The 27933-nt window shown below is 39.6% G+C and overlaps 3 protein-coding genes across 9 annotated transcripts in view; 2 read left to right on the forward strand and 1 right to left on the reverse strand.

Moving 5' to 3' along the window:
* Lrrcc1 (leucine rich repeat and coiled-coil centrosomal protein 1) overlaps positions 1–2243 on the forward strand; it is a 38631-nt gene extending 36388 nt beyond the window's left edge. The window contains exon 19 of the mRNA XM_075971540.1: positions 2005–2243. Coding sequence (XP_075827655.1) covers positions 2005–2028 — 24 coding nt within the window. The 3' untranslated portion in view covers positions 2029–2243. The remainder of the gene's footprint in view (positions 1–2004) is intronic.
* Positions 2244–3713: 1470 nt separating this feature from the next.
* On the forward strand, positions 3714–19330 carry E2f5 (E2F transcription factor 5). 2 transcript variants are annotated; one of them, XM_075971546.1, is made up of 8 exons: positions 3714–4061; positions 11811–11920; positions 12954–13127; positions 14638–14684; positions 15628–15692; positions 16569–16836; positions 18252–18296; positions 18641–19330. In XM_075971546.1, exons 1-8 carry the CDS (start codon positions 3861–3863, stop codon positions 18748–18750), a joined length of 1020 nt encoding a protein of 339 aa, XP_075827661.1. In that variant the 5' UTR covers positions 3714–3860; the 3' UTR covers positions 18751–19330. The 2 variants fall into 2 exon arrangements, with proteins under 2 accessions (XP_075827661.1, XP_075827662.1); XM_075971547.1 differs by having other exon boundaries at positions 12954–13115; positions 14641–14684.
* Positions 8898–23634, reverse strand: Rbis (ribosomal biogenesis factor). 6 transcript variants are annotated; one of them, XM_075971554.1, is made up of 4 exons: positions 23296–23616; positions 22036–22152; positions 19679–19792; positions 8898–9300 (listed from the first exon to the last, which is right to left on the reverse strand). In XM_075971554.1, the coding sequence occupies exons 2-4, from the start codon at positions 22147–22149 to the stop codon at positions 9190–9192; spliced, it is 339 nt and encodes a 112-aa protein (XP_075827669.1). In that variant the 5' UTR covers positions 22150–22152; positions 23296–23616; the 3' UTR covers positions 8898–9189. The 6 variants fall into 6 exon arrangements, with proteins under 6 accessions (XP_075827669.1, XP_075827665.1, XP_075827664.1 ...); XM_075971550.1 differs by having other exon boundaries at positions 23494–23593; XM_075971549.1 differs by having other exon boundaries at positions 8901–9300; positions 23291–23426.
* Between the last annotated feature and the right edge of the window lie 4299 nt (positions 23635–27933).

Raw genomic sequence — 27933 nt, forward strand, 5'->3', positions numbered from 1 at the left:
GTCATGTATCAAGATGGGGGTAATGAAGAACTTTTACAGGGGTCAGAAAAACAGCAGTGGAATACATGTAATAGGAAAGCAGAAGGACAAAAAGGAAGAAACAACTGTAGAATGGGAGGGAACAAGGAAAAGCAATGGGAGAAAAAATGAGAACAGAGATGAGAGACTTGATGAAAACCATTGCTCTGAATGCTTGCTACCTTTAGAAATGGATGGCAAAATGGAAAACATTCCCAGTGCCACTCTTCCAGGGCAACATGTTTTTAATTACATAGTATGTATCCCCTTTGGCAAAACAGAAGTACAAGACAAAAATCATTGTGCTGTGTGCATGCAAATTGTGTGTTTACATACAGTCCGCACTTGCTATTTGTACTTACAGGATACAAACTTTCAGAAGGCCTTTGCATTATCTGTCATAGTGCTGTGCCATGTGTGTGATAAGCAATGTCATTTGTCATAAGAGGATTAACTATCCTTGAAACACCTTTTAACTACTTTTTTTTTTTTTTGGTTTTGGTTTTGGTTTTGGTGTTTTTGAGACATGATTTCTCCGCGATTTTGGAGCCTGTCCTGAAACTCACTGTAGACCACGTTGGCCTCGAAATTCACAGAAATTGCCTGCCTCTGCCTCCTGAGTGCTGGGATGGAAGGCATATGCCACCACCACCCGGCCTTAACTACCCTTTTGTTTTAGTAATTATCTGGCTGGAGAGATGGCTCCGAGCTTAACAGCACTGAATGCTCTTCCTGAGGGCCTGGGTTCAATCCCCAGCACCCACATGGCAGTTCACAACTGTCTGTAAGTCCAGTTCCAGGGACTCTGGCACCCTCACACCAGTGCACATAAAAATAAAAGAAATGCAGAAGACAGATGTTTGTATGTTATAAGCATTTGAAAGGAAAAATAGCCAAATCTAGTTTCAGAAAAATTAAAACAAAGAGGTAATACAGTTCATACAGAAAATTTTGATGGACTATTAGCTAAAGGGAGAACAGTTGAAAGTTGCAATTATTCATGACCATTAAATAGAATTAATAATTTAAAACTAAGTTCCATCTGAGAACATAACTCCGTGCTTGGGTACTTATTCATTCACAGTGCCCCAAGTTCAATCCAAAGCACTGCCCTACCCCCCTGGACATTCACAGTGCCTCAAGTTCAATCCAGAGCACTGCCCTACCCCCCTGGACATTCACAGTGCCCCAGGTTCAATCCAAAGCACTGCCCTACCCTCTGGACGGGAGGCAAAAAAAAAAAAAGGAAAAAGAAAAATAGTTTACTCTCCTCGTCAAATAAAAACTTTTATTTTCTTAAATATTTACTGTGACAGAAGAGTACATATTTTTTTATTTATCCTGTATATATGAAAATGGCATGTGCGATTCTCCACAAATATCACATACTTTAAATCCAGTCCGTTCTGTCCTAATTATTCTTTTCATCATCAAATTCTTGCCATTCATCCCTCAACCTAGTCCTGAATTACATAATTATTCTGAAATGTATTAAAACTTATTCAATGATATTACAGCGCATCATAATATTTGTTCCACAAATCTATGTGACTAACCCAAATTTGTTAAAAGATTGCTGACGTGGAAATATTACTGCACAGGTCAGTGAAATACACGCTAGCTCCACTGGACTTGCAAGTGAACAAAAATCTGCCAAAGAGATCCGAGGTGCTTCTCCAAAAGGGCAGGCATTTGTATGTAGTAACTGGCCCCCTTTCAATAACTGTCTCTTTATAGCCAAAGGACATGGAAATCGAAGTCAGAGTGGAAAAAATGTATTCTTAGTACCTAATATCTGTTAAGTGTTCAATGTGCAATAGTGACCAATAGTGTCTTAAGATTATTTGTATTCTGGTTTTTAATGAGTAGAAATTTCAAAAAGGTCCATCAGTAATAAAACAACATTTTACCATCCATCTCATTCTCAGCAATGTTTGGTGGGAAAGAAACATCCTTATTTTTCACTGTGCTGTTGATTGTTGGCAGGGTGACTGCGCGCGTGCGGACTGAGACTGGCAAGCAGGACTCCAGGGCACGTTCTCGCCTCATCTGCCGATGTGCTCCTGAGGGCTTGGACTTAAGGACCCACATTTATTCTTCTGTGTTTGATTATGCAGATGACATTTGCACAGCTCTATATATTACAATCCACATGAAAAGACTGGATTGTGTATAAATTTTACATCTATCAAATGTTTTTACAACAAATAAAAGAATAAAAAACATTTATGACAGTCTTTTCTCTGAAATTTGTGAAACAGTGTAATTTTTTATTTTAGAATATCAGTCAGCAAAACACAAAAGGTTTTTATGGCTAATTGAAATGTTTGCTAATTTGTTAATACTTGAAATCCAGCAAATTCAAATAAATAAAAATTCCACTGTGAAAACCACAAACAACTATTAAACAAAAGTTTAGAGTCAGTAGTCATATTGCCTTTTAAAAAATATCTAAAGTAGTATATTAAAATGTGTTTACAAAATTACCCATCATGATAATTATGATAAAGTTCAATCGTATGCTTGCTTTTCGCAAACTAACCTTTTGAAACGCTAAGCCCCCAACCCCCTCCCCACTTAAGCTGTTTGGAGATGTCTTTCTGGGGCTGGGGTGTTCATGCTGGCATTAGAGCCTTTGTAGGAGCAGAAGTGCAAAGCTGCTCAGTAACCTCTCAAAGACAAAGACAGTGCAAAAGATCCTGCATGCACAAACTAGAAGAGGCTCCCGACTAGAGCTCAGCAATCCTGTGCCTTGATCTTAGACTTGCAGCCTTCAGGTTATGAGACTATAAAGTTCTATAGTTTAGATAGCCAATTTCTGATGTTGTATGGCATAATTGTTTTATAAATAGTAATAACTTCATTTCACAAGTTTCTAACCTAGCACACATAGCAGAATGTTCATTGATTAAAATCTCAAGAAACACTTTTTATTATAATCAATATTACTAATTTGTAAAAATTTTTGATTTGCTTAATATAAAATTATATAGGTAGTTGCATTAGCTGATTGTTTTTATTTTATTTTAGATTCGTTATCCCAAATTTTGTTTGCTATGTTCTTCGCACTAAAACAGTGGCTAATAAAATATCTGTGAAGGCAAAACAATACTTTTGTTTTTCAGGATTTACTAGTTGATGCTGTCAGTTTTCCCTCTCATTTCAGTGACTTTTTTCTCTCTACTGTTAAATTAGGTATTATTCCTTCATGTAGGAACATTATTTTCTACCAAATGATGTTTTTTTTAGTCACCTAATATTTAAGTGTGAGCAACATTCAGTGTATGTGAACACTAAGTTGTCAAAGATGTTTATACTGATTCTCAAGTTTGCAAGTAAAATGAAGGGTGGAAACAGATTTCCTCATCTCATACCTGTGTAATTTCACTGTCGCTTCGTAGTTTAAGATATCACTAAGCACAAGATGCTGCGAGTAGCCCAAATAATATGATTACTGGGAAACAAATATATAATTTGGTAAAGCACGCTTTCTAAAGGCAGGTATGGCAAGAGTTGGGAATCCAGCCTTCAACTGGCGATCTTCTATTCCCGCGAAAGGAGTCTTAACCCTTGCACCTGCTGAGACGCGAGAGCCCCCCCCCCTCAGGTCGCCCGACTCCCCGCCCCTCCGCGGAGAGTGCGTTTCCTAGCAACGCCGGCGGCGTCACTTCCTGCCATTTAAACTCAGGCCCACCCTCGCCGCGCCGACCGCTCGCTCTCTGTGGTGCGCGCGCGCGCTTCTCGCTCCGGGCGGCTGGTGGACGCGAGGGCGCCGAGGGCCGGGAGCAGAGTCCGCGCTCCTCGTCTGCTCGGCGGCAGAGCGGCTCCGGCGGGCGGCGGCGATGGCGGCGGCGGAGCCCGCGAGCTCTGCCCAGCCCACGCCGCAGGCCCAGGCCCAGCCGCCGCCGCCGCCGCCTGGGGCGCCGTCCTCGCAGCCGCCCGCGGCGCTTAGCAGCCGGCACGAGAAGAGCCTGGGGCTGCTCACCACCAAGTTCGTGTCTTTGCTGCAGGAGGCGCAGGACGGCGTCCTGGACCTCAAAGCGGTGAGCGGGGGCTTGGCGGGGACGTGGCTTCGGGGCGACCGGGAAACGGGGGGGGGGGGTGCAGGATGCGGGGCCCCACCGGCCGGTAGGCGCGTGGCCCTGCCCACAAAGAGCACCCTGAGCGGCGACCAAGGCCCAGGCGCCCACGAATGGGCGCTTTGCTCTGGACGCCTTAATGGACCGCTCTATAGGACTTTATTTCTGTTTGAAGAACTTTCTTGCTAGTTCTTCCGAATGAAAGGAAAACGAGAAAACTTCCACACCTCGCCGCTAAAATAATAGTTTTTAGAAGGGGAAACTCTTCATCGACAGTTAGGAATTGAGATTGGCTGGCTTTGTTGACATAATTTGGAATCTTACAGGTTTCTAGATGTGAGATTTGCTGTCGCACAGAGAGTTTTGTGACTTACAGACTAAGCTGTGGAATTGCTTAGTAAACTATGTGGTTTTATAAGAATGTTTGCTTCGTTCTTTGCTACGGTTCAGGCTTTTTCAAAAAAAAAAAAAAAGTTCATCAAAAGCTGTTCAATCATACAGTGATTTAACCGTTCCTGGCAGTACTTGGAAGGATTCCACAGCGCAGAGGGGGGGGGGGGGAAGGAGTATGTGATCATGTGAATAAAAATCCAGCCAGTATACTGAGGTTAAGAAAGAGCCAATACTTTAAAAAAAACAAACAAAATTGCTAAGGAGTCTACAATCACAGCGGACCGCCTGTGACTCCTTTACCTAGCTGTATTGGGAAAACTCGCAGCACCCAGGGACTAAGTACTATGCCACCTTCCTGGCTTGAAGCCATTACCATCCTCACTTCTGTGCGCAAGCAATGGAAAAAGTATCCGAGCTGGAGAAGTTTGCTGTCCATCCTCATGTGGTCCAGTGGGAGGCACTGGATTGTTGGCTCTGAAATTGCCCCCTCTCTTTCGTGGGGGTAGATGCCAGTAGGCTTCCGTTCTTATTTGGAAATATTATTCCTGGGACTTTTTTTTTTTTTGGTCACTTTTGAAAATTCTTTGTATTCTCATTCATATTCTCTCTCTCTCTCTCTCTCTCTCTCTCTCTCTCTCTCTCTCTCTCTCTCTCTCTCTCTCCCTCTCCCTCTCTCTCTCTCCTCGCCCCTTTTCTTCCCCTTCTCTCCCCTTTCCCCCCTTCCCTCAATCTTTTTCCCTTCTTAAAAGTACGTTAATGGGCATCTACGGTATTCAGGTTGAAATGAATTAAAATGGTATGGTTTCCAATTTCACTGGCAGTAATGAGAACAGCAGAGAAAGCCCTGATGTTACAAACCCCCATTGAAATCTGCTCTTCAGAATTAAATTCAGCTGTAGCCAGTGACTGTCAATATTTTAAAAAAGTCAGGAAATCCCGGAACTTTTTGGGTAAAATGGGGGTTTGATGATTCATCCTGAAACATGCTTAAAACTCAGAACAAGATATCTTCCCTTCCAGATTTGGATATCTGGCTTCCTTCACCTGGATGACAGCAGGTTCAGGCATCAAATAACAGTTTGATATGCAAGAGTCTTATTTCAGTTATCTTGGATCTGTCCTAAAGAAATGTTCACAGATTGCTGTAATGATGTAAGGGTTAATGATTTATTCTGTTTCCTAGGAAGAAAAACGTTTTATTTATGCATACAATTCATGTTTATAAATACATAAAAAATATACAGGACAACTTACAGTGAGGCTGTTTCTCATAGTACATCATGAAATATTAAGATATCCTAACAATATGTGTTGAAGATGGTCTTGTACTGACACTAAGTTTCTGTCTGAAAAATTTAAAACACTTCCTTATTATTTTTTAATTCTGACTCTAAGTAAAGAACATTTTCTGTATAAGCTATTGATACAGGCTTTGCATTTAATTTTTTAATTAATAAAAGAATCCAATTTTGTGAAAAATCACAAATATAAAAATATACTAACTTTCCCATCAAATATCCTGAGTGACTGTAAAATACTGAGGACTGTGTAAATGGTGCTGCCCCAGTGTGAGCCTGATACACAAACTTAGGGAAGTTCTGGGTTAGGTCTGCCAAATGACAGTGAGCGTTAGAAGCTAGGCTTAATTTCTGTGCTGTACTGCCTTTCTAGTAGTCCTTAAAAATAAACTTAAGTTTGCATGTGTCTCTGTGAATCTTTCAGTAAAGAAAAATGTATCATTTTACTCCTACGGTAGGCAATGGGCATCTGTCTGCACAGGAGGGCACTGATGGCAGATTCTGTAGAGATAGATTAAACTGATGTTTTCTTTTTCTGTAGCTTAGTAACTGTGAACAAGAGTGTGGGTAGGTGTTCTGAAAATTCCTTTTCACTATACTTTACATATGGAGTTTCTATATTTTATTTAACATCTTTGTGCCATCTTGATCTTTGTGAACATAATCTGGGTTGTGTATGTTGTATACTATAACTACCTAAGTTACAATTACCTGAATGACACCTAAGTATTGGTGCGTTCTCTCCCAGATCCAGACACATACGTAATAAATGACCTAACTATACACCCTAGACAAGACATAATTCAACCACAGGCTCTGGTAGGTAACAAGGTTTCTGAAGTAGTTGACGCAGGGAGGTATGCATGAAGCATTTCAAGAGTTCGATGCTTGCTTGAAGTTTCTCAGGACATCACTCCTGGATATATGCTATGCCTGCTGAATTGAAAGTGGGGTCTGGAATAGGATGTATTTGTAGAATCTATGTTCATGTCAGTGTTACTTTAATAGTCAAAAGATGGGTAACTCAGATGTCTTCCAGTGGATAATCAATTGGGATACGCAGGCCCAATGAGGGGCTTTCTGCTTTAGAAAGAAATTCTGACATGTATAGCAGAGGTGATCCTTGAGGACTTTATACTGAGTAAACAGACAAGTGCTGTATAATCCTTTTCCTTAATTTTTATTTTATGTGTATGAATGTTTTGCCTGCATGTATGTCTGTACTACATGTGTACATGGAGCCTGCAGATGTCAGAAAAGGGCATCTGATTCCCTGAAATTGGAGTTACAGGTGAGGTGAGAGCCATTCCATGGAACTAAACATAGGTCCTCTGGAAGAGCAGCCAGTACTCTTACATTAAGTGCTGATCCATCACTCCAGACCCTGTTGTATGATTTTTATTTGAGTATTTAAGAGTACTCAAATTCTTAGAAACAAAGCAGGTTAATGCTTGCCAGAAGATATGGCAGTATAGAACAAAAATTCTGTAATTGATAATGAGGTTATAGGCTGAAGAGTCAAAAGTTGTCAAAACTCTTAGTGCCCCCCATCCCATTCATTAATATGGAACTACATTTGAGGGAACTTTCATAAAAAGAAGGCTGAGTTAAATGACATTATCAAGGTGTGCCCTATTAAATCTCCTCAGTGTCCCTGTGACAGCAAATTTGGATACACAGAACCAGCAGGACAGTTCACACATAGAATAGAACATGTTAGAACAAAGCAGGAGGGGAAGGGATGGGAGATGAGGGAGGGCAGTGGGACGGGGTGTCAAATAAGAACAGATTAAATATAATGACATGTTGCAGTGTACCAACCAAACCTTTGTATGCCAGCCAAAATAATAATTATATAAAAGGATTTTCAAACTATACAATTAATGGACGCAGGCAGATTTCAATTTATAGATTTCAGAGGATCACTATGGTTTTCCTAGTTACATAGACACTATCAGATACCTTTTTTTCTCCTTGATTATTCTTTGGTGACTTGCATAAGAAAAGAACTTTCTTTTTAAAAGCTTATAAAGAGTTGATTAAAATAGCATCAGAAGAATATTCAAAATAGTACAGTGGCAGTCAGAGTAGCCAGACACAGAGTATTCTTAGGTGCAGTTTATTTGGGGCAGAGCATCGATGCGAATTGAAACACTTACTCTGTAAATAAATGGTGCTGCAGGAGGGTCCTTCTGCTTAGTGTAAGCATTTATTGGTATTTCATTTCCTTGTTGATTTACGGCCCCTACAAGCCTGTTAGGAATATTTTCCTAATGCAAGCTCTCTGCCGAAGCAAATTCCCAATCCAGCCAAATCAAAACAAGCCAAATTAAGAGATATCCAGGTTTAATGGGAGTTCTGCACTCTAGGGGGCCCTGAGGGGCCAGGAACGCAAAAAAAGACCACGTGTTCCTCTTTTAGGGGTTCACTTAAGCATTCTTGGGAGTGGTCTTGACACCCCCCCCCCCCGGGAGGGGTTAGGACCTGCCTGCTGGGATATGCAGTTCAGACCAATACAAACGCTCAGGCCTGGAGGCTGGGATAGATGCAAGGGGCTGGGGTCTATTTGGAAACAGAATGTTTTTGCTCTCACCTTAACTACTCCCCTTTCTTCCCAGGTTCATAGCATTTTTAACATCTCTCTTTTTTGTGCTAGGGATTTCATCTAGGGATCTGCACAGGTTTGGCAAGTGCTGTCATTGTAGTTTTTGGATTGCTCTTTCTTTTCCTTCTTAGATTTATTTATTTGTACTGTTGTTTTGCCTCGTGCATATCTCTGTGCACCACCTGCTTGCAGGGCCAGTGGAAGTAGAAAGAGGCCTTGGTTCCTTGGAACTGGAGTTCCACATGCTTGTGAGCCTCCATGTGGATGGTGCTAGGAACCAAACCCAGATCCTCTGAAAGAGCAACAAGTGCTCTTCTTAACAGCGAGGCCATTTCTTCAGTCCCTACAGCCTGATGCTTTAAACGCCATCTCTCTCTCTCTCTCTCTTTTTCTTTTTTTATTACTTTATAAATAATACCAATTAAAATTCCCATTTCCTCCCCTCCACCCACTTCCCTCCCACTCCCCCACACACCCTTCCCCCAACTCCCTTCTGTCCTAAGAGAGGGTAAGGTACCCTGCCCTGTGGGAAATCCAAGCTCTCCCATCCCCATCCAGGCTTAGGAAAGTATGCATCCAAAGAGAATAGGATCCCAAAAAGCCAGTACATGCAATAGAGACAAATCCCAGTGCCATTATCATTGGTCCCTCGGTCTTCCCCAATTGTCAGCCACATTCAGAGAGTCCGGTTTGATCACATGCTTGTTCAGTCCCAGTCCAGCTGGAGTTGGTAAGCTCCCCCATTAGCTCAAGCACACTGTCTCAGTGGGTGAACCAACCCCTCATGGTCCTGACTTCATTGCTCATCTTCTCCCTCCTTCTGCTCTTCAACTGGACCTTGGGAGCTCAGTCCAGTGGTCCTATGTGGGTCTCTGTCTCTATCTCCATCCATCGCCAGACGAAGGTTCTATGGTGAGATTCAAGATAGTCATCAGTCTGACTATGGGACAAGACCAGTTCAGGCACCCTCTCCTCTACTGCCCAGCGTCCTAGCTGGGATCATCCTTGTGGACTCCTGGGAACCCCTCCAGAGCCAAGCCTCTTGCAACCCCAAAATGGCTCCCTCCACTAAGATATCTCCTTCTCTGCTCCCATATTCGTACTAACACCATCTCACCCATCGCTCTCCCCAACCCCTCCCCTTCAACCCTCTCTCTTCCCTCTACCCTTGTTGCCTCCATGCTCCCAACTTTTGCCTGGCAATCTTGTCTACTTCCAATTTCCAGGAGGATCTATATATGTTTAAACACCATTTTATGAGATATTATCTGCATAGATATAGACTTAAGAATATATGAGATTTTTTTTCTTTTCAGTAAGCAAATAAGTGGAAATTAAATTTCTGCTTTTCTGCCTTTATCAACCCCTTATGGAACCTATAGTGAAGTTTTACTTAAGTCACCTGTTAAGTCGAGCATATACTGAATCCATATGCCCAAATGATTTAGTCTTCTAAATTGTATAAAATGTTTTGTCACAATTTTATTTTTTGAATAGAGGACTAATGTAAAATTTTACCCTATTATTCTTTAGTTTTATGGGCTTTGATGAGTTATTGTGATCTTTACATTAGATAGCATCTATAAAGTCCTGTTACCCTATTACTACAGGTTAAAATCAAGCATTTTACATGTTAATTATAGTGAGCTGTGTGTGAAATTCGGTAATAATTAAATTAAGGAAATAGATCAGCATAAAGAGCCATGTCTTAGGGTTTCTACTGATGTAAAGAGAGCCCATGGCAACTCTTTTGTTTGTTTGTTTTGGGTTTTTTCAAGACAGAGCTTGACTGTGTAACAGCCTGGGCTGTGAGCTCACTTTGTAGACCAGGCTGGCTTCAGACTCACAGAGATCTGCTTGCCTCTGCCTCCTGGGTGCTATTAAAGGCGTGCGCCACTACCGCTCGGCCCGTGGCAGCTCTTACAGAGAAAAACAGTTCAGAGGTTCAGTCCATTATCATCATGGTAGGACATGCCATTCACATAGATTTCCTTTCTTCTGTTTTCTTCTCACTAAGACTCTTCTGATAGTGTCAGAGAAGACACTTTGAAGTATGAAGTCTAATTTTCCCTGTGCTCAAAACTGCTTAGTGGCTTTCCATGTCACTGGAATTAAAAGCTGATACCTTCACAATGACCCAGAAGGTCTGTTTTCTCTCTCTTACTGCTACGAGAAACCACACCCATAGAATCTCGCCTACAGGAATGCTCACACATGAGCTGAACAAGGAGGGCACCAACAAATATGCCAGAATGGACAGGGAAAAGCCAATGAGGCCTCAGCCCCACACAAAACTATAGGCAAGTGAGGAAAGTTGGGAGCAAGAGAGGTGGTTCTCCCTAGGGAAGAGCAATCCAATTGGATGTCCAGTGGTAAGTGGTCAGCTCTGAATAGGTTATGTATGTATGTATGTATGTATGTATGTATGTATATGTATGAATGAATGAATGTAAATAATTGACTGTGGTTGAGACATATAAGTCAAATAAACCCTTTCCTTATTTCCTCCCATTGCTTTTCATGATGGTGTCTTATCACAACAGTAGAAACCCTAATTAAGATAGATGAGTGAGTCAAGTAGTGATGACCTGCAAGAGCTGGTAAACATGTCTTAGGCTGTAAATCACATTTGTTAATATAGAATATGTGCTAGAAATTGTCAGGAGGGCCATTTAACTACTATTTCATAAGTACCATGAATTGTATAGTGGGACCCTACATTACTGATTTAGGCTATTGACTCTGAAAATGGATAACCTCTTTTCTGAAGTTCTTTCTTAGTGGGGAGCTGATCACAGGAATTCCTTGGTCTTCATAATGTTCATTCGGGTTCATCATGATAGTATTTGTGTTTCTCTTACCTTGTAGGAAAGAAACAACCATGCTTTTTTTAAAAAAAAAAATAATCGCTAGAAACACCGCTATGTTTAAGATTTTTATTTCTTGTTGATTTAATAGTGTTGGGGTAGAAAAATTCATCCATGCAATAAAGCTTTTAAAACACAAATCATTATTAAACAAATTTACAATTTGTGCATACATATAATGCTGACTCCCTTTATTCCTTAATTGCCAAAAGGCTCAGATACATAAAGAGTAAGGCTGTCTTTTGATGAGATTCTTATAGGAAGTGAAAGACTTAACAATTCCTTCTCAGCTTAGTCTTTGAGGTGACAAAAATTACTACCGTGTTGTTTTATTAGAGATACGGCTTATGTTGTGACAGCATTTTCTTCTTTAACATCTTCTACTGTTTAGATGGAATAATTTGTCTGGTATTTGCAAAGTCTGGGAAATGCTTCAAATATATCTAGTTAATGTTCTCAGGAGACTGAGTGGGTCATATTTGGGACAATCACTTCTCTCTCTGGCTTTATATATACATGGTACTTTCTTTGTTCTTTTTGTCCTAAACAGGCTGCTGATACTTTGGCTGTAAGACAAAAGCGAAGAATATATGATATCACCAACGTCTTAGAAGGAATTGATCTAATTGAAAAAAAATCAAAGAATAGTATCCAGTGGAAGTAAGTCACAAACCCTACCCAAAACCAATGCTAGGTAGAAAATGAACATCAGAGCTTTCTTTTTCACAAATGTTCAGTTTTAGTCATCTAATCACATCAGACTTCTGTCCCCAGGACAGACTCTCTGGGCTTGCCTGTCTGTCCATTATGGGTTGGATGCTTCCTTGTTCTCTCCACTGTTTCATGTATTAGCTATGACATGACTGTGTGCTTCTGACAAGTATATTCTGCTTTTAGAATACTTTCTTTGGCCTTAGACTTTTTTTTTTGTTAGAATTCTGCCCCCAAACCAGATATAGTTATCTTCACTAGCACCTCAGTGTACATCAGGAGACTAACTGTTTAGTTATCTTCACCAGCACCTCAGTGTACATCAGGAGACTAACTGTTTAGTTATCTTCACCAGCACCTCAGTGTACATCAGGAGACTAACTGTTTAGTTATCTTCACCAGCACCTCAGTGTACATCAGGAGACTAACTGTTTAGTTATCTTCACCAGCACCTCAGTGTACATCAGGAGACTAACTGTTTAGCTTTGATGTGATTTTGGCCCCTCAGTTACTAGCTTGGACTTCCAGGTGTTAAAAAGGCATTCTAGCATATACTTAGAATTTCCAAAACATATTTCTTGTCATTAACTTTTTGTATTATTCGAAAGTTTTTTGTTTTTAAGATTTACTTATGTGCATTTGGTATTTTGACTGCATGTATGTCTGTGTGAGGATGCAGATTTCTTGAAACTAGAGTGACAGACAGTTGTTAGCTGCTATGTGGGTGTTGGGAATTGAATCCCGGGTCCTCTGAAAGAACAGCCTTTAACTGCTGTGAGTCATCTCTACAGTCCCCTTTCAGATTTTCTAAGCAAGTACGTTTAGAGCTTTGATGTTGAAATTTTGTAAGGATTTTAATGTGTGGTTTTCAGAAGAATGTAAACGCATTTGATTAACCTTTAAGTCAATTTTATTACTATAAAAATTAAATGCTATTAAATGGGTGTCTGATCCTGTGAGTCTTTATTCTCATGCTTTTAAGGGGTGTAGGCGCTGGCTGTAATACTAAAGAAGTTATAGATAGATTAAGATTTCTTAAAGCTGAAATTGAAGATCTAGAATTGAAGGAAAGAGAACTCGACCAGCAGAAACTGTGGCTACAACAAAGCATCAAAAATGTGATGGAAGACTCCATTAATAACAGATATCCTTCTGAGTAAGTTATTCATCATATAGCACAAAATGTAGTACATCTTTAGTACTCAGATCAGTTATCTGCTTCTTAAGCAATTAAGTTTTACAAATATAACATTTTATAGCTCTCTAATAACAGACTGGTATTTTAAAAATACTATCATTTTAAGTTGTATGGTATTAACATTCTTGTACTGAGGGGAAAAGATACATGTTCTCTCAGCATATGACTGGCAGGATGCAGTATCGTAGCTTAGTACAGGGGTCTGAATATTATTGCTAAGTATATACGGTACTTTAAATAATTATGTCCAGTTCTAGCTTTCAGTTTTGAAAAACTAATTTTTTAAGGAGTGTCATAAGTTAACAGTCCTTGATGCTTCTTCCTAATACTAACCCAAGACTGGTTTCTCCTACTACATAAAGGGATATTAATGCCGCAGGGTCTATGTTCCTTTCACACCACTGTCTATGGAGATCTCTTGTGTTTGTCTTCCTTTGCAGTTAACCCCCACACACACCTCATAAAAATAGTTCGGTAATGTATACAATATATTCATCATGTTGTCTTGTTACTTTTGTGTGGGAGTTAGAGCTCGGTAATCATGTGAGAACAATGGGAATTTTCAAGCTGTATCCCATGGAAACCGAAGATTTGCAAACCATTTAAGTGATTTAGGTTTTGTTGCCCTGCTTTATATAGCTTAACAAGATTTTGGTCATTTACAAGTGTCTAAACTATGACTGTACATATACTATATAACTTAAATAATGGTGATTTTGATGTGTCGAAAATATTTCTATCTGGGAAAAGGGTGCCCTGCATTTAGCCAATTCTTAGAAATGGCAAGGGCTTAACCAGGAGTGAAGTTGTAGTCTTAGACCATACATCTGGCCTATATACCCAGGAGGCAATATTCCTTCTACTTCATCATCCCAGGACCAGGAAAAGGCAACCTGGGGTCCTATAGGAAAGAGTTGGTCAAAATTATTCAAACTAACCAATTTTGAAGTGTTTCTGTTCCTCCTTCCCTGCCTTACTTTTCATATGAAGGCCCAAACAAAGATTCTGGACTAATGCTTTCGCCTACCTTTCTTAACTCACTGCTCTGTTTCCTATCTGTGACACTTCTGTCTTTAGGAGGTATGAGTGTAATATATTTTGTTTGCCAGAGCCTCCTCTCTTTCTATGGCCATACAACTTAAAAGAGCAGCAGCCTGTATGGCCACTCTTCACTCAGCAATGATGCTCTTGCGCATCCATTCCCATGCACTCACACGTCTAGTGTATGTACCATTTTGCATCATAACCCAAAAGTCCTCAGATGTCACAAACCAGAATGGCTACTTATTAAAGCAACATGTAGAAACTCTGCCTACAGACTTTTGATTGTCTTTGTCTTTCTAAAGACTTGCACTTTTTGTCTCCCCATGATATATTGCTTTCATTCATTTGATTTCAATTTGGACTTCAGGTTTATTAACAAGTGTTAGGCCTTGATAGAAATGTTGTTCCTTAACTCTTATGACAGTACGTATTCTTATGTAACTCACGAAGACATCTGCGATTGCTTTAATGGTGAGTACTGTTAGCCTTTTCTTACATTCTTCCATTTGTTTATTTGGTTTCTCGAGACAGTGTTTCTTTGTCTAGCCCTGGCTGTCCTCTGATTTAGACATCCTCCTGTCTGTGCCTCCCAAGTGCTAGGATTAAAGGCACGAGCCACTGCATTCTTCCTTTGAACAACCTGTTGACTGTAGTTTCTCACAATTCCGCCATACACTCAGCCTGTATTTTCAGGAGTTGTCTTTCTCTGTAGTCATGTGCTGACAGGCTGCTTACAGATGTTTTCATGGCAGTAACCAACCGTTTTCACAGCTTTTACTTTATGTGTGGGAGGGCACAGGAGCCAGGGGATGCGGAACTTAAATGAGCAGGATTTAGTAGACTTTTCAAGGTCCCAGGAGCATAGGAACTTGAAACATAAGCATTGTTTCATGAAACTGTATATAGCAGGTACTAGTCACAGGTGGAACCCAGGGAACTCTTGAGGAAAGTTAGGTGAATCTGTTTCATAGTGATGCCTCTACCTCACTATATAGTTAAGTATGACCTTCTGATCCCTCCTGCCTCTTCCTCTTTGGTTCTGGGTTTTAGGCATTGTGCCATCACTGCTGATTTTTGCAGTGTTGGGGAAAGACCCCGGGGCATTGTAGTGGGCAGGCACTCTGCCAGCTGAGCTACACCTCTAGCTGCATTTTATTTAATTTCTGATAGGTTTTCAAGTGGGCCTAAAACTGGCCTAGAGCTCACTGTGTAACAAAGGTTAGCCTGGAATTCTTAATTAATCTGCCTTCACCTCTCAAGTGCTGGGATTAAAAACATGCATACACCAGCACACCTGGTAGCCTGGTGGTGAGTCCACACTTTTCTGACTTTTCTCTCATTCTCACCACGTCCTTTGAACTATGGCATTGCATTCCTACAGTTGAGTATTTATCATTTTATTTTATCTTGCCAGGTGATACACTGTTGGCCATTCAGGCTCCTTCTGGTACACAGCTCGAAGTACCTATTCCAGAAATGGTATGTAACATAGCTTTTATACAAGTGAAAAAATAATTCTGTTATCTCAAGAGAGGCAAATGTATTTTCTTGAGCTAAACAAGAACAAATGGTGTATGGACACGAATTATTGGTATTAAAATATATATCTGAAAGCACTGACACCTAAATTTGGGTGCCTTCAACTTTAGTAAAAGTAGCTAAATGAATCTATACTTCTCCCCTATTCTCACAGTATTTAGGAATTTGCATTATTGTATTTTTAACCTTTAAGAAACAAATTGTCTTTTGGAAAAGGAAGAATTTTGTATCTATGTAGGAAGTCAGGTCCAGTTGTCTTTTGATTAATGGGTGGAACAGTTTTGGTTTCTGAAATTTGCAAATTTAAACAGGATGTTTAGATAACCACAGTCATGGTAGCTTACTCTTGAAGATTAGAATTCATGCATGTGGATACTTTGTACAACATTACTGAGCACAACTAAGTAATATTACAGACAGTGAAATGGATGGTGGTGTAGAAACTTGAGGTTTAAAACCAACCTGGACTACACAGTGAATCTGCCAAGTAAAGATGAGAGGGAGGGATGGGAAAGAAGTGAAAAGAAAGCAAAAGGAAAAAGTGGGGCAGGGAAGGAGGGAAAAACGGGACAAACTGATTGTTTAGAATTCAACAACTACCTGTTTGATGATACCACAGCTTACCTTTTAGGGGCAAGTGGCTTAGAGACCTTAATATTACATTCTACTTTGGTCTTTTCTCCAGTGTTGCAACCTAGTGACTTTGTCGTGTGAGTTTAGTTGTTAGATCTTAATGACTTTGCCTGTGTTTGTTTTAATGTTTTATGTTAACTAGCAATGATTAAACTCATTTGTTTATGCCCAATGACTTTAAAGGGTCAGAATGGACAAAAGAAATACCAGATAAATTTAAAAAGTCACTCAGGACCTATCCATGTGCTGCTTATAAACAAAGAGTCCAGTTCATCTAAGCCGGTGGTTTTTCCTGTCCCCCCACCTGATGACCTCACACAGTCTTCCTCCCAGTCCTCAACGTCAGGGACTCCACAGAAATCCACCGTGGCTGCTCAGAACCTGCCCGAGCAGCAAGTTTCTGAAAGAAGCCAGAGTTTCCAGCAGATACCAGCTACAGAAATATCTTCAGGTTGGTGGAAAGCCTTTGATCTAAAAATTTCAGGTGAAAATATGAATACTATATGAAACAGATAAGAGCTTTTATCTGAGGCAAAATAAGCTTATTCGATGTTTTAATATAGTGTCCTCTATAGTCTATAAACCTAGCACTAGGATAGTTATTATAAGGAAGATTCCGAAGCAGACCCTGTCTTTCTATATTGTTAGACATAATATGTATGTGTGTATGCATATTGTATATGCATTTTGAGGGAAAGGACCCATAAGGAATACTTAAACCATTTTTACTGAAAACTTCACACACTAGCGCGGAATTGAACAGTATGTTATGATCAACAATTTTTTACGTACTCCTGCCACAGGCAATTTCAAGCTATCCACCTGAATCACTGATCTATTAATATTAGCCATGGTGTCATATGAGATACATATTTGTATGTATGGGTATATGCACGTTACAGGAATATCTAATCAGTAACAATGTTTAAACTATATAGAACTTTTGTTTCTGAACAATTAACAAAAGTCACTGCAGATATTAAAAGCTGTGTTATATAATGTTTATTGTTTGCTAATGGGATATTGCTTCTAATCCTAAATTTCACAATCAGTAACAGTGAAACTAGACATTAATGGGACATGGGTTGGTTTTAGCTTTGTGTTCCATACATACATCTTGCTTCTCTCTAAGTTTATATACTCTAGCTGAAGAGCTGCACAAGAGAAAGTATAGTGTTGAAGAAAGTACTAATTAATTCCAAATTAATTGGAATATATGAAGTAAATAAATTGTATATGCTTTAGCATATACCCAGTTGGTACCCTGGCTTCCAAAGAACATTCTTAAAAAAATTCTGTGTACCATTTGGTATAGTGAGAGGAGTTACTTGGGGACACATTAGAGGTTTGAAATATCAGATGAAAATGCTAGCTAATAAACCAGCTTTGTATGAGGGTAAGTAGACATTAGTTGTGCAATGATGATTATGAGGGTCTGGTGACTTGGAAGCTTCAGAGATTGAAGATGAGATGTTTGCAGTTTCCACAGCTGAGACAACCTAGGACTAGAATAGGGTGCAATGAGGGGGATAGAAAAGAGAAGTAATAAGCTGAAGAAATATTGTTTAAGCAAAGCAAATAAGTTTGGGTGTATAAGGTATAGAAATAAAAATGAACAGGAGAAATGAAGTGTTGTTGAGTGAGTCGAATAATATACTCTTTACAGACTCAATTTTAGAAGAATGGGGTCTTTTCCTCTGTGTCTTCAGTTTGCAAGTTTAAAAGCATTCCAAGGAAAGTAGTTTCTCATGAAATTGTCTTCCCAAAATGTAGTGGTACTTTTAATTTGATTCTGCCAATCAAACTAGTAATGTGATAACCACTATTGAAATGTAATTGCCTCTATCACATTTGTGTTTTCAACAGGGTCTATTAGTGGAGACATAATTGATGAACTGATGTCTTCTGATGGTAAGTAGCTGAAGATTTTACTACTGGATATACCTCACTATCCTAAAGTGTAAATGCCATGTGACTCAAGATTATAGTAGGCATCTTTTAAAATTCATATTTACTTACATTTTTAGGGAAAGAACCCAAAAGGAATACTTAACCACTTTCATTGAAAACTATTCACATACTGGCACAGGAGTAATGAATAGTATGTCACAATCAAGTAATTTCAAGCTAACATTGGCCAGTGTCATATGAAATGTATGAAATAATCATTAAAAACCTGTTATGTATAGTATGCTAGTTAATCATAACCCATGTAGAAACCAACCGTAACAATGAATCTTTTCCTTTTTTTGCAGTGTTTCCTCTCTTACGGCTTTCTCCTACCCCAGCAGATGACTACAACTTTAATTTAGATGACAATGAAGGAGTCTGTGATTTGTTTGATGTTCAGATACTAAATTATTAGATTCCATGGAAACTTGGGACTGTTATCTACCTCTAACTGTAACATTGTAGAATTCTTAATAACCTAAGTATTTAAAATTATGAATGTAACACCATTTTAGTTCATCGAGTCTGAAATATTCTTCACTAACATTTACTTCACAAAACTTGAAAGGGCTCTGACTGTTTCAGGGGGGATGATTAACTGTCTACCAGCATGCCCCTCCAGTGATTATATTCAATTTCTTTCAAAGCTGAATTCTGCTGTAGCTTCTCCTAAGAGAAAAGTTAAAGCAGACTTCAGGTCACCACACCAAAACATTGCCCAGAAGATTTTATTTGTCTATATTTTTACTGCCACAAAGTTATATCTATGTGTCCTTCAGACATTCACTGCCACAGATAAAGTGAAGGGCGTCACTATTGAGTGAAGAGATTTTGTGAAGTGCCTTCTGTTTTAGCACTTTAAGCCTATCAGTTTGCTGACTTCTGACATTCTACTTTCCTAGAGTATAGGAAAGATCTGTTTATGTAGTTTGTTTTTAAAATGTGCCAATGCCTGTACATTAACAAGATTAAAACAAATAAAGTTGTATAAAGCATTCAATTTATTGATCTTTGGGGGAGTGTCACTGTGTTACAATTGAGCCATTAGTCTGGTTGCTTCATCAACATTAGCTGGTTCATTTTCATGGTGCTTCTGAGGAATCAAAGGGGAAAAAGTTAAAACAAGCTAAAGTTTAAACAAAAGCAAACTAAACCACCTTGAATACAAGCTGCTACCTAGTTTAATTCTTCTAGTTTACCTTTGGAAATAAAGTAAATTCTATATTCAGACTTCATGTATGACCTAAAATGCTATATACACCAAAATGCCAGATAAAAAAATGCTTACACTTCAAGTGTGTTAGCCTTCACTTAAGTATGTTATGAAACTAATTTCTACTTACCAGCTCCTTCTGCACAGATTTCAGAGAAAGGCTTTTTGAAAAGCTTGCAAGTTCTTTCTGTATGTTTACAAAAGCTCTGTTCATTCTGTTGACTTTTTCATCATTCATGTTTATCTGTTAAAAAAAATTACACTCTCATAACTACTGAAGTACTGGGCTGTGTAAATGTCTTCCCAAACACCCTCTCCCGCTCCTACTCATCATGCATGTGGCACAGACACACAACTGAAAAAAGTTTTTAAAAAGTCTATAAACTCTACCAAACTGATAATCCACAAAATCTACTGTTGGCTTTTTAGGAAATTTAGTCAGAAAGTTTGGATTTTTAAAAACATTAATTATATGGATTTTCCTCATGCTTAAGACAGATCAAAATTTATACTCTGGAGCTGGTTTCAGCAGCCGCACCATGTGGCTCACAAGCGCCTCTAGCCCATTCCTAGAGGATCTGACGCCTCTTCCAGAGTCTGCAGGCCCACATACAAGTACCAGATGATACATACAGACTTCTAGATTTTTATGTGACCAGTCCTGGCTATGGCATTTAACTATCATTAATAAAGCAAGAAACCTGGATCAGATACTTTCAGTCCTTTTAAATAAACAACTCTTGGGCCCTTTTCTGGACACTTGTTTCCTATGTGCACTAGCCCTCAAGTCTGAGCATAGAGAAGAAATGGTGTATTCAAAGCTGCAACCAGGATCTCTCCTTCAAAGCCTCTGGCTCCTTTGTACCACATTCTTCATGAGAACACCAATACTCCCCATTGTCACCCAGAAATACCACAATTATCTGCTGCTTTATCAGAGTTCACAGACTCTGACCACTATATGGAATCACTGTTTAGTGAGTTCAGTGTATCTAGTCTAATGGCCTCTTCCTCTCAAGGCCCTGCTCTGTGGGATCTAACAGTGGACCCTCTGCTTCTACAAGACACCTTCTTACACACCACTTTTTCAAGTCACAATAAAGTTCACTCAAAACACTTTTTTCAATTCTCACAGTCCACCTTATCCCTTTATTAGCATGGATTTCATACTATCAATCCCTATATGCTTTTCTTTCTCTCATACTTTGACAAACTTTGCTCGGTAACCTGGCTAAACACAATTGACCCAATCTGAGTCCAGATCTTAAGCTGACTGAAGTCATAACTGGCTGACTAGCTTCATTAAATTCACTGTCAGAAATTTCAATCTCATTTAAATAAAATTTAATAAAGCCACTTTTTGAAGAAATTATTTGATACTAACTCCAAGTAGGCTACGTACTTTCTCTGATCCTATCAGCTTATGTAAAAGTTCTAGTGTCTTAAGGTTCAATGAAATAATATTCCTCAAATAGACTATGAACATGCTGTTGTCAGGTTTCCTCCTTTAGTATCAGCTCTTTTTCATGCAAGTCTTTGCAACTACAAAGAAAAACCTGTGGAAAACTCACTCCAAACTCCTATCTTACCCAACTTTACTTCCTTTATAATTAGGAAATCACAAAATCCTTTAGAAAATGTATTCCAGTCCTTGAGAGATAAAAGCCAGTTTTTAATGGACATTTATAACAACTATTACATCTTAGAGAGCCGGATCACTTACTATTTAAGTTAGGAAACACTCTAAGTACACAATCTAATCGTGAGGAACAATTTCTCAGTTACTTTGAAGTATAAAGATTTACCAATTTTTTAATGTGTATGTGTGTGCATCTGCATAAGTTTATAAGTACCATGTGCATACAGGGAGGCACAGAGACCAACAAAGGTTATCAGATCCCCTAGAACTGGAGTTAGTAAATTGTGAGCCCCCATGGGATACTTGGAACTCAACCTTGGTCCTCTGCAAAAGCAGTAAATGGTCTTAATTGCTAATCCATCTCTCTAGCACTTTTTGTATTTTTCATTTTATAGGTTTTGATGGGGGAAGGGAGTTTCAAGACATTGTTTCCTCTGTGTAACCTTGGCTGTCCTAGAACTTGCTCATTGGCCTCAAACTCAGAGATTCACCTGCCTCTGCCTCCTGAGTACTAGGTAAACACAGGCAGCACCAAGCCTGCTTCCATTTGATAGGCTAAGACACTAGTTACGAAGCTGCTGCTGGACACTGTAAATCTCTGCTAGTTCAGAGTGAACTAGTAAGAACTGCCCTCCATACTGTTTTAACAGTGTTAATGTTTTGTTGTTGGTTTTTAACATTCCCCCTTAAATTTTTATTTTAAAAGGAAGGTTATCTTAATATTTGAAAAATAATCTTACCTAGTAAGAAAAGCTAAGAATTTCTGGTTTAAGTAACAAGATCCTATTCACTAATTTCCAAGTCCACTTTATAAACAATAACGTCAGACAGATTACTTAAATACTCACCTTCTTAAGATTAGTAGTAACTGGTTTTGCCTTGTTTTTAGCTTTGAAGGTTTTTTGGCTGGCTATATGAAATACATTCCTTGACTTCTGCCCTTTTAATTTGTTCTTGGCCATTATCTAGAAAAGAAAAGGATTCAGTCAAATTGCTTGTATTTTGAGGCACAAATAATATAAATTTTTAAGATCATCTTAGTTCTGATTATTTTAAAAATTGCTACATAAATCCCATGTCGTGCACTCCTAGACATTTTGTGGTACAAATAAGGCACATATCTCAATCTTTCTGTGTCCCCAGCACCAGGCCTGAGAACACCCAGTTAGTATTTACTAACTGAATCTGGTACTGTCAACACACACAAGCAAAACTTTTTCTCTACAGCATCTTATAGTAGTAACTGGCAACAATTCTGTGAGTTCACATACCAATATATTATCCTGGTATATTAGTATATTAGGTACTGAATACTATTTTCTTCTCCCTTTTTACTTTCTTCTCTCTCGTACCCCATCAAAAACATTCCTCAATCTTGTACTTCCTACCTCCCTCATATGCCTTCCAACAATTTCCCTGATAATTTATATACAAATGTTCTTTTACACTGAAGCCTTGTTTTCTTTGCTTAGGCTAAATGCGGATTTCAGCCATAACTTCTATCTTAGAAGTTTCTGCCAAATCTGTTTAAGAATTTATGTAAAGAATTTTTTAAATACTAATATTTAACATTTATTGAGCTTTTACTATATATAGTCACCGGACTTACGTTTTATGTGATTTAATTCAGTTATTCTTCACGACAACCCTTTGGTAAGTACTATTATTCCGATTTTACAGATTAAAAAAATGGTGCAAAGAGTTTGCCAAAGTTTAAGGGTTTGTCTTGTTTGTTCGCAAACACACACACACACACACCTTTAATCCCAGCTCTCGGGAGGAAGGAGCAGGCGGATCTCTTTAAGTTCCAGGCCAGCCTGCAGCCAGGGCTACACAAAGAAACCCTGTCTCGAAAAATCATACGTACGTACATACATACACACACACACACTAGACAGTAGAAAATATATTATTACAGGAGTAAACAGTAGACAAAAAGCTAAACTGATTTACTAATCAGTAGTAAGTCTGAAGTAATAATCGATAATTAAATATAACAAAGAAAGCAGCATAAAGCATACACAGGTGTAAAGGTGTAACACACTCGAATGACTAGATACGTTTCCTATGCTAGAAAAAGAACAGTTCGAGCCCAGCAACAACCTAACTGAAGTCAGGGACTGGGAAAGCTGTGTGGCGAAGACAGTCAAATCACAGGCAGCCTGCCACGGGGTGGCCGCACGGTTTCGGTCCACAGCCCCGAGGAACAGGCATCTGCGGAGGAGGCAGAACAGAGCCGTCGGCGCCGCTGCAGCCGGGCCCAAAGCTTTCGCCCCAGCCGAGGACAAACCTCGTAGGCGTCTCACCAAACCCCCAAATTCCACGCGGCCGCTCAGGCTTCCAGGGACGCCACTCACAAACTCAGGACACAGGAAGTTCCCTGAAGAAGCCGTAACCCCGCCCACTGCAAGGGCCACGCCGAGCGGGGCCACGCCCAGCACGTACAATCCGCGCTCCTCTTAGCCCAGCCCTTCACGCTCGGCCCTCAGCGATAGCCCCGCCCCTTTCCCGAGGCCCCGCCCACCTCGAGGGGCCGCCCTGGAAGGGAGCCCGGAGCCTTGGGGGTGGGGCGGCGTCGGTTGTGTGCGGGCGACTTTTTTCCCAGGTTTGAGCTGGTACCTGGTGAGGCCCCACGCACCGTGAGAGCCCCATCGCTAGTCTCACCGGCGTTTGACCGGGAGGCGAGCCGGGGCGAGACCGACGAAGCCGAAGTCGGGCAGTCGCGCCTGAGAAACTTGAGGTCACCAGCCGGCTGCGGGCTCGGGGATGTCCGGCAAGTGGCGCTGCGACACTGAAGAAAAAGTTCACATCCTTTTCACGTTCTTACTTCAATGTTCCAAAAAGAAAATTTCTTACAAGATATCTTTCACAATAATATATTGTGCAAAATGAATTCATTAGAAACCTTTGAGAAAACTCTGGAGAAGCCCCTTCACCTTCCGTCTTTGTGCGTCCGCTCGTTTCACATAAGCGCATTTCAGAAAAGTCTGTTCACATTTTTCAAGAAACTACTCACATAATTGTTTCCACATGTTTCTACTTGTTTCCCAGACGTCACGGGGAAAGTTTTCAAGTGAATGAAATGTTGGCATTTATATGCAAATTTTGTATCTTAGAAGCATCCTGACTACTGGTTGCTCTGCACTAAAATAAAGCAGTGATACCACTGCCTTCTGTAAGAGAGGGCACCACTGAGGCCCAGGGCAGAAGGCTTCTAAGGTCCACCACAGCTGGCATCCTCTCAAGTCCTCTATGCACCTAATCAGTCCTTCATCTGCTTGTAGAATGATGATCAATTCTGCTGCAATGAATCATTATATTATACCCGTCACAGAAAATGATGGAATAAATTCCGTAAGGAAACATAATTGCCTGTTAACACACATTTATTTTTTAATTTTCTGAAGATCCACCTTTAAAGTACGTTAAAATGAAGAAAAATTCGAAATACCTGTGAAGCTCACATATGTGATAATGTCCTTGGAGCAGTGCTCTCTTGTCCCACGCAAGGCAAAAAATAAAAATAAAAAGTCTGTCTTGTGTTGTTTGGGGGACGACATCAAAACTAAAGCAAAGCTACAAAAAAACATTAAATTTTGCAAAACCAGAGTTATAAATACTGATACAAAGAAGAGAGACATAATTATGTTCCTTAAATGTGAAATCGTTGACAAGTTTGTACAAGACAAAGCAATATATGCAAAAGAATGTCATTAAGGTGGTAAAATCTGTGGAGGGTAGCTTTTAGTCTAAAATTATGATATAAGGCTACATCTACCAAGGACCAAGGAAATAGCATAGTTATACAAGTGAAAACAAAAGCCTTCTACAAGACAAAAAGACATTAGTTTCTGTTTTATTTTCTATATCCAACAATGCAACCTTCATTTATTTCCCTGTGCCTCCTTTGTAGAAGGCTATTGTCCCTTTCAGACATTTTGTTTTTCTCAGTATCCCTTTCTTGATAACCACTTGTTACATCAAGTGGTCCTAGCCAGGTAATGAAGTTCTTCTCTAAGGCCTTCCCAACCAGAGCCAGGGGAAATGTTGCCATTTGGACTTAATGATTCCTTGGAATGCTGCAAAACTGGGGCTTCAAACCACTGACCATCCCATTCAGAAACTGGGAAGAAATGAAGGTGCCACAAAGGGAAAACAACTAGGTGTTTGAAAAATGGTCTGGTAGTACAGCTGGTAGTATAACCGGAGAATTCATGATATCATTTGATTCCCTGGATTCAGTAATGGCTAGAACAATCTTCCTCTTCTCAATTATCAAAGATAAAAGATTACATTGGAGAGACCAGACCTAACTTGGACCATTTTTTTCTTTGTACTGAAAAGAGTTTTGACTCACCTACTTACTTCACAGAATTATTGTACAGAGTTCATGAAGTCTAAAACAAGAATAAGATATTACTCTGATAAAGATAAGGCACATTTTAACTTTACAAATGCCCTTTTATTCTGTGAACTATATGACCTGTTAAGTATAGAAAAAAGCATGCATGGTGACTTTTGAAAGCCTTTAAAAACATTTACAAAGATCATATTACCAGGGTTTGTTGTCACCCAGGTTGGCTCAAATTTCAGGCTTATTGATTTTGGTCTCCTCACTTGTTGGGATTAGAGGCATACACCACACCACCTGGCTGGCCTGCACTTTTACTGGCAATCTTGGAAATGAATAAAATCATCTTAAAATGCATGTCTGTTTTAGTTATTTGTCTTGTTGTTTCAACACAATACCTGAGAAATGAAACTCAAGGAAGGGGCTATTTTGGCTCGCAGACCAGTGTGGTGAGAAGTCTCCACAGCAGGACTGTGAAGCTGCTGGTCATGCTGCATCTACAGTAAGAAATCAGAGAGAGGGGAATGTACCCCCTCAACTCCTTTTCCCCGTACTCAGTCTCACACTCTAGGTCAGGGAATGCTATCTTTCCCTTTTCCCACATTCATGGTGGGTCTCAACTTGCCCATTAACCAAATATAAAATTGTTGCAGGGAGAGGGCTGCTTGTTCATTCCAGCCTCCCAGAAACCAAAATAATCACACAAAACTGAATGAATTAAATCACCACTTGGCCCATTAGCTCTAACTTCTTATTGGCTAAATTTTACATATTAATTTAACCCATGTATTGACACATGACAGTGGCTTACCAGGTAAAGTTCTAACCGGCATTCATCTCAGGCTGAGGATTCATGGCATCCCCCTGACTCTGCCTCCTTTCTCCCAGCATGTCATTTAGTTTTCCCCACCTACCTAAGTTCTGCCCTATCAATAGGCCAAGGCAGTTTCTATAATCATTAACCAAGAAAAGCAACACACAGAGACAGAAGACCCTCTCATATCATTTCCCCTTTTCTTTTTAAACATAAAAGAAGGCTTTAATATAGAAAAATTACATATAACAAAGCAAATATCAAGCAAGAACTACAGTTACAATATTTATATCTGCTTTATCTTTTATCATAACTAAGGAAAACTATAACTATCTATTCTTTAACTCCATCAAAGACTCTAGAAGGATATGATATTACCTAAGTAAACAGGAAGTACATTGCAAGCAACTTCTAAAGCTCCATTCTAAAACTTGAAAGCACATCCAGGGTTAAATAAGAATAATAAGGAAAAAGAGAGCACACATAATTAAAAACCACCTATAACTGTCTTAGTTAGGTTTCTATTGCTGTGAAGAGACACCATGACTGCAGCAACTAAAACACTAAATTGGGGTGGCTTTCTAACAGGTCAGAGGTATAGTTCATGGCAGGAAGCAAGGCAACTTGCAGGCATACATGGTGCTGGAGCTGAGAGTCCTTACAACTTGATCAGGCAAAGCAAGTTGTCTCTGAGACACTTGAGCATATATGAGACCTCACAGCCTACCTTCAGTGACACACTTCCTCCAGCAAGACCACACCTACTCTAAAAAGGCCACACCTCCTAATAGTGCCTCTCCCATTGGGGGGCATTTTCTTTCAAACCACCACAGGAACAAAGCCAGATTTATACTGAGTATAATGTAAGATAAATCCATTAATCTACTCAGTCTTAGTCTCCCCACTAGCTTCATTCTCCTAACATAGTCTGAGCATCCAGGCTATGGGACCTCAAAGGAATGTAAGGACACTTTTACTCTCTTCAAGAGGTCACTGTAACTTAGATTATGGATGCACAAGAAAAATTATTCTTAGAAATATCTGTAAAAACTATAATGAATCACAAAAGTATGCCATTTATGGAAGAAATTCCAGAAACCTGTTAATGTTTTGATCTGATTATGTTCAAGCAGAAATCTACAAACTGCGGCAAGAGGGACAGATCTAGACTAGTGTTCACTTTTATACAGTCCACACACTAAAAATAATTTTGCTTTTTTTAGTGGAGAAGAGTGAAAGTGAGAACAACATGCTGTATCATGTGAGTGTTCTGTTAAACTCATGTGCCTTTGGATGCTGTTTCATGGCACACAACTAAGCTCACTGTACTATTACCTGCTGTCACTGCCCAATGATAAAGCCAAGTTCCATCAGGACCACACAGTATGAATTGCCTAAAAAAATCTTGTTTTTCTCCCTTCACCAACTTTAAAGATTTTCAAACCTCCTTCCACTACCATAGTAGAGAATGAACAGCTGGGTAATATAATTGGCTGAATTAATCTTCTGTTGACTGAGGATTCTGTCCCACCCAGTCCTGCAGTCCTTCAGTGCCAAAGAAATCACACAGAGGTCGACATT

This window comes from Microtus pennsylvanicus, chromosome 5 (assembly GCF_037038515.1).
Source record: "Microtus pennsylvanicus isolate mMicPen1 chromosome 5, mMicPen1.hap1, whole genome shotgun sequence".
Classification (NCBI taxonomy): domain Eukaryota; kingdom Metazoa; phylum Chordata; class Mammalia; order Rodentia; family Cricetidae; genus Microtus; species Microtus pennsylvanicus.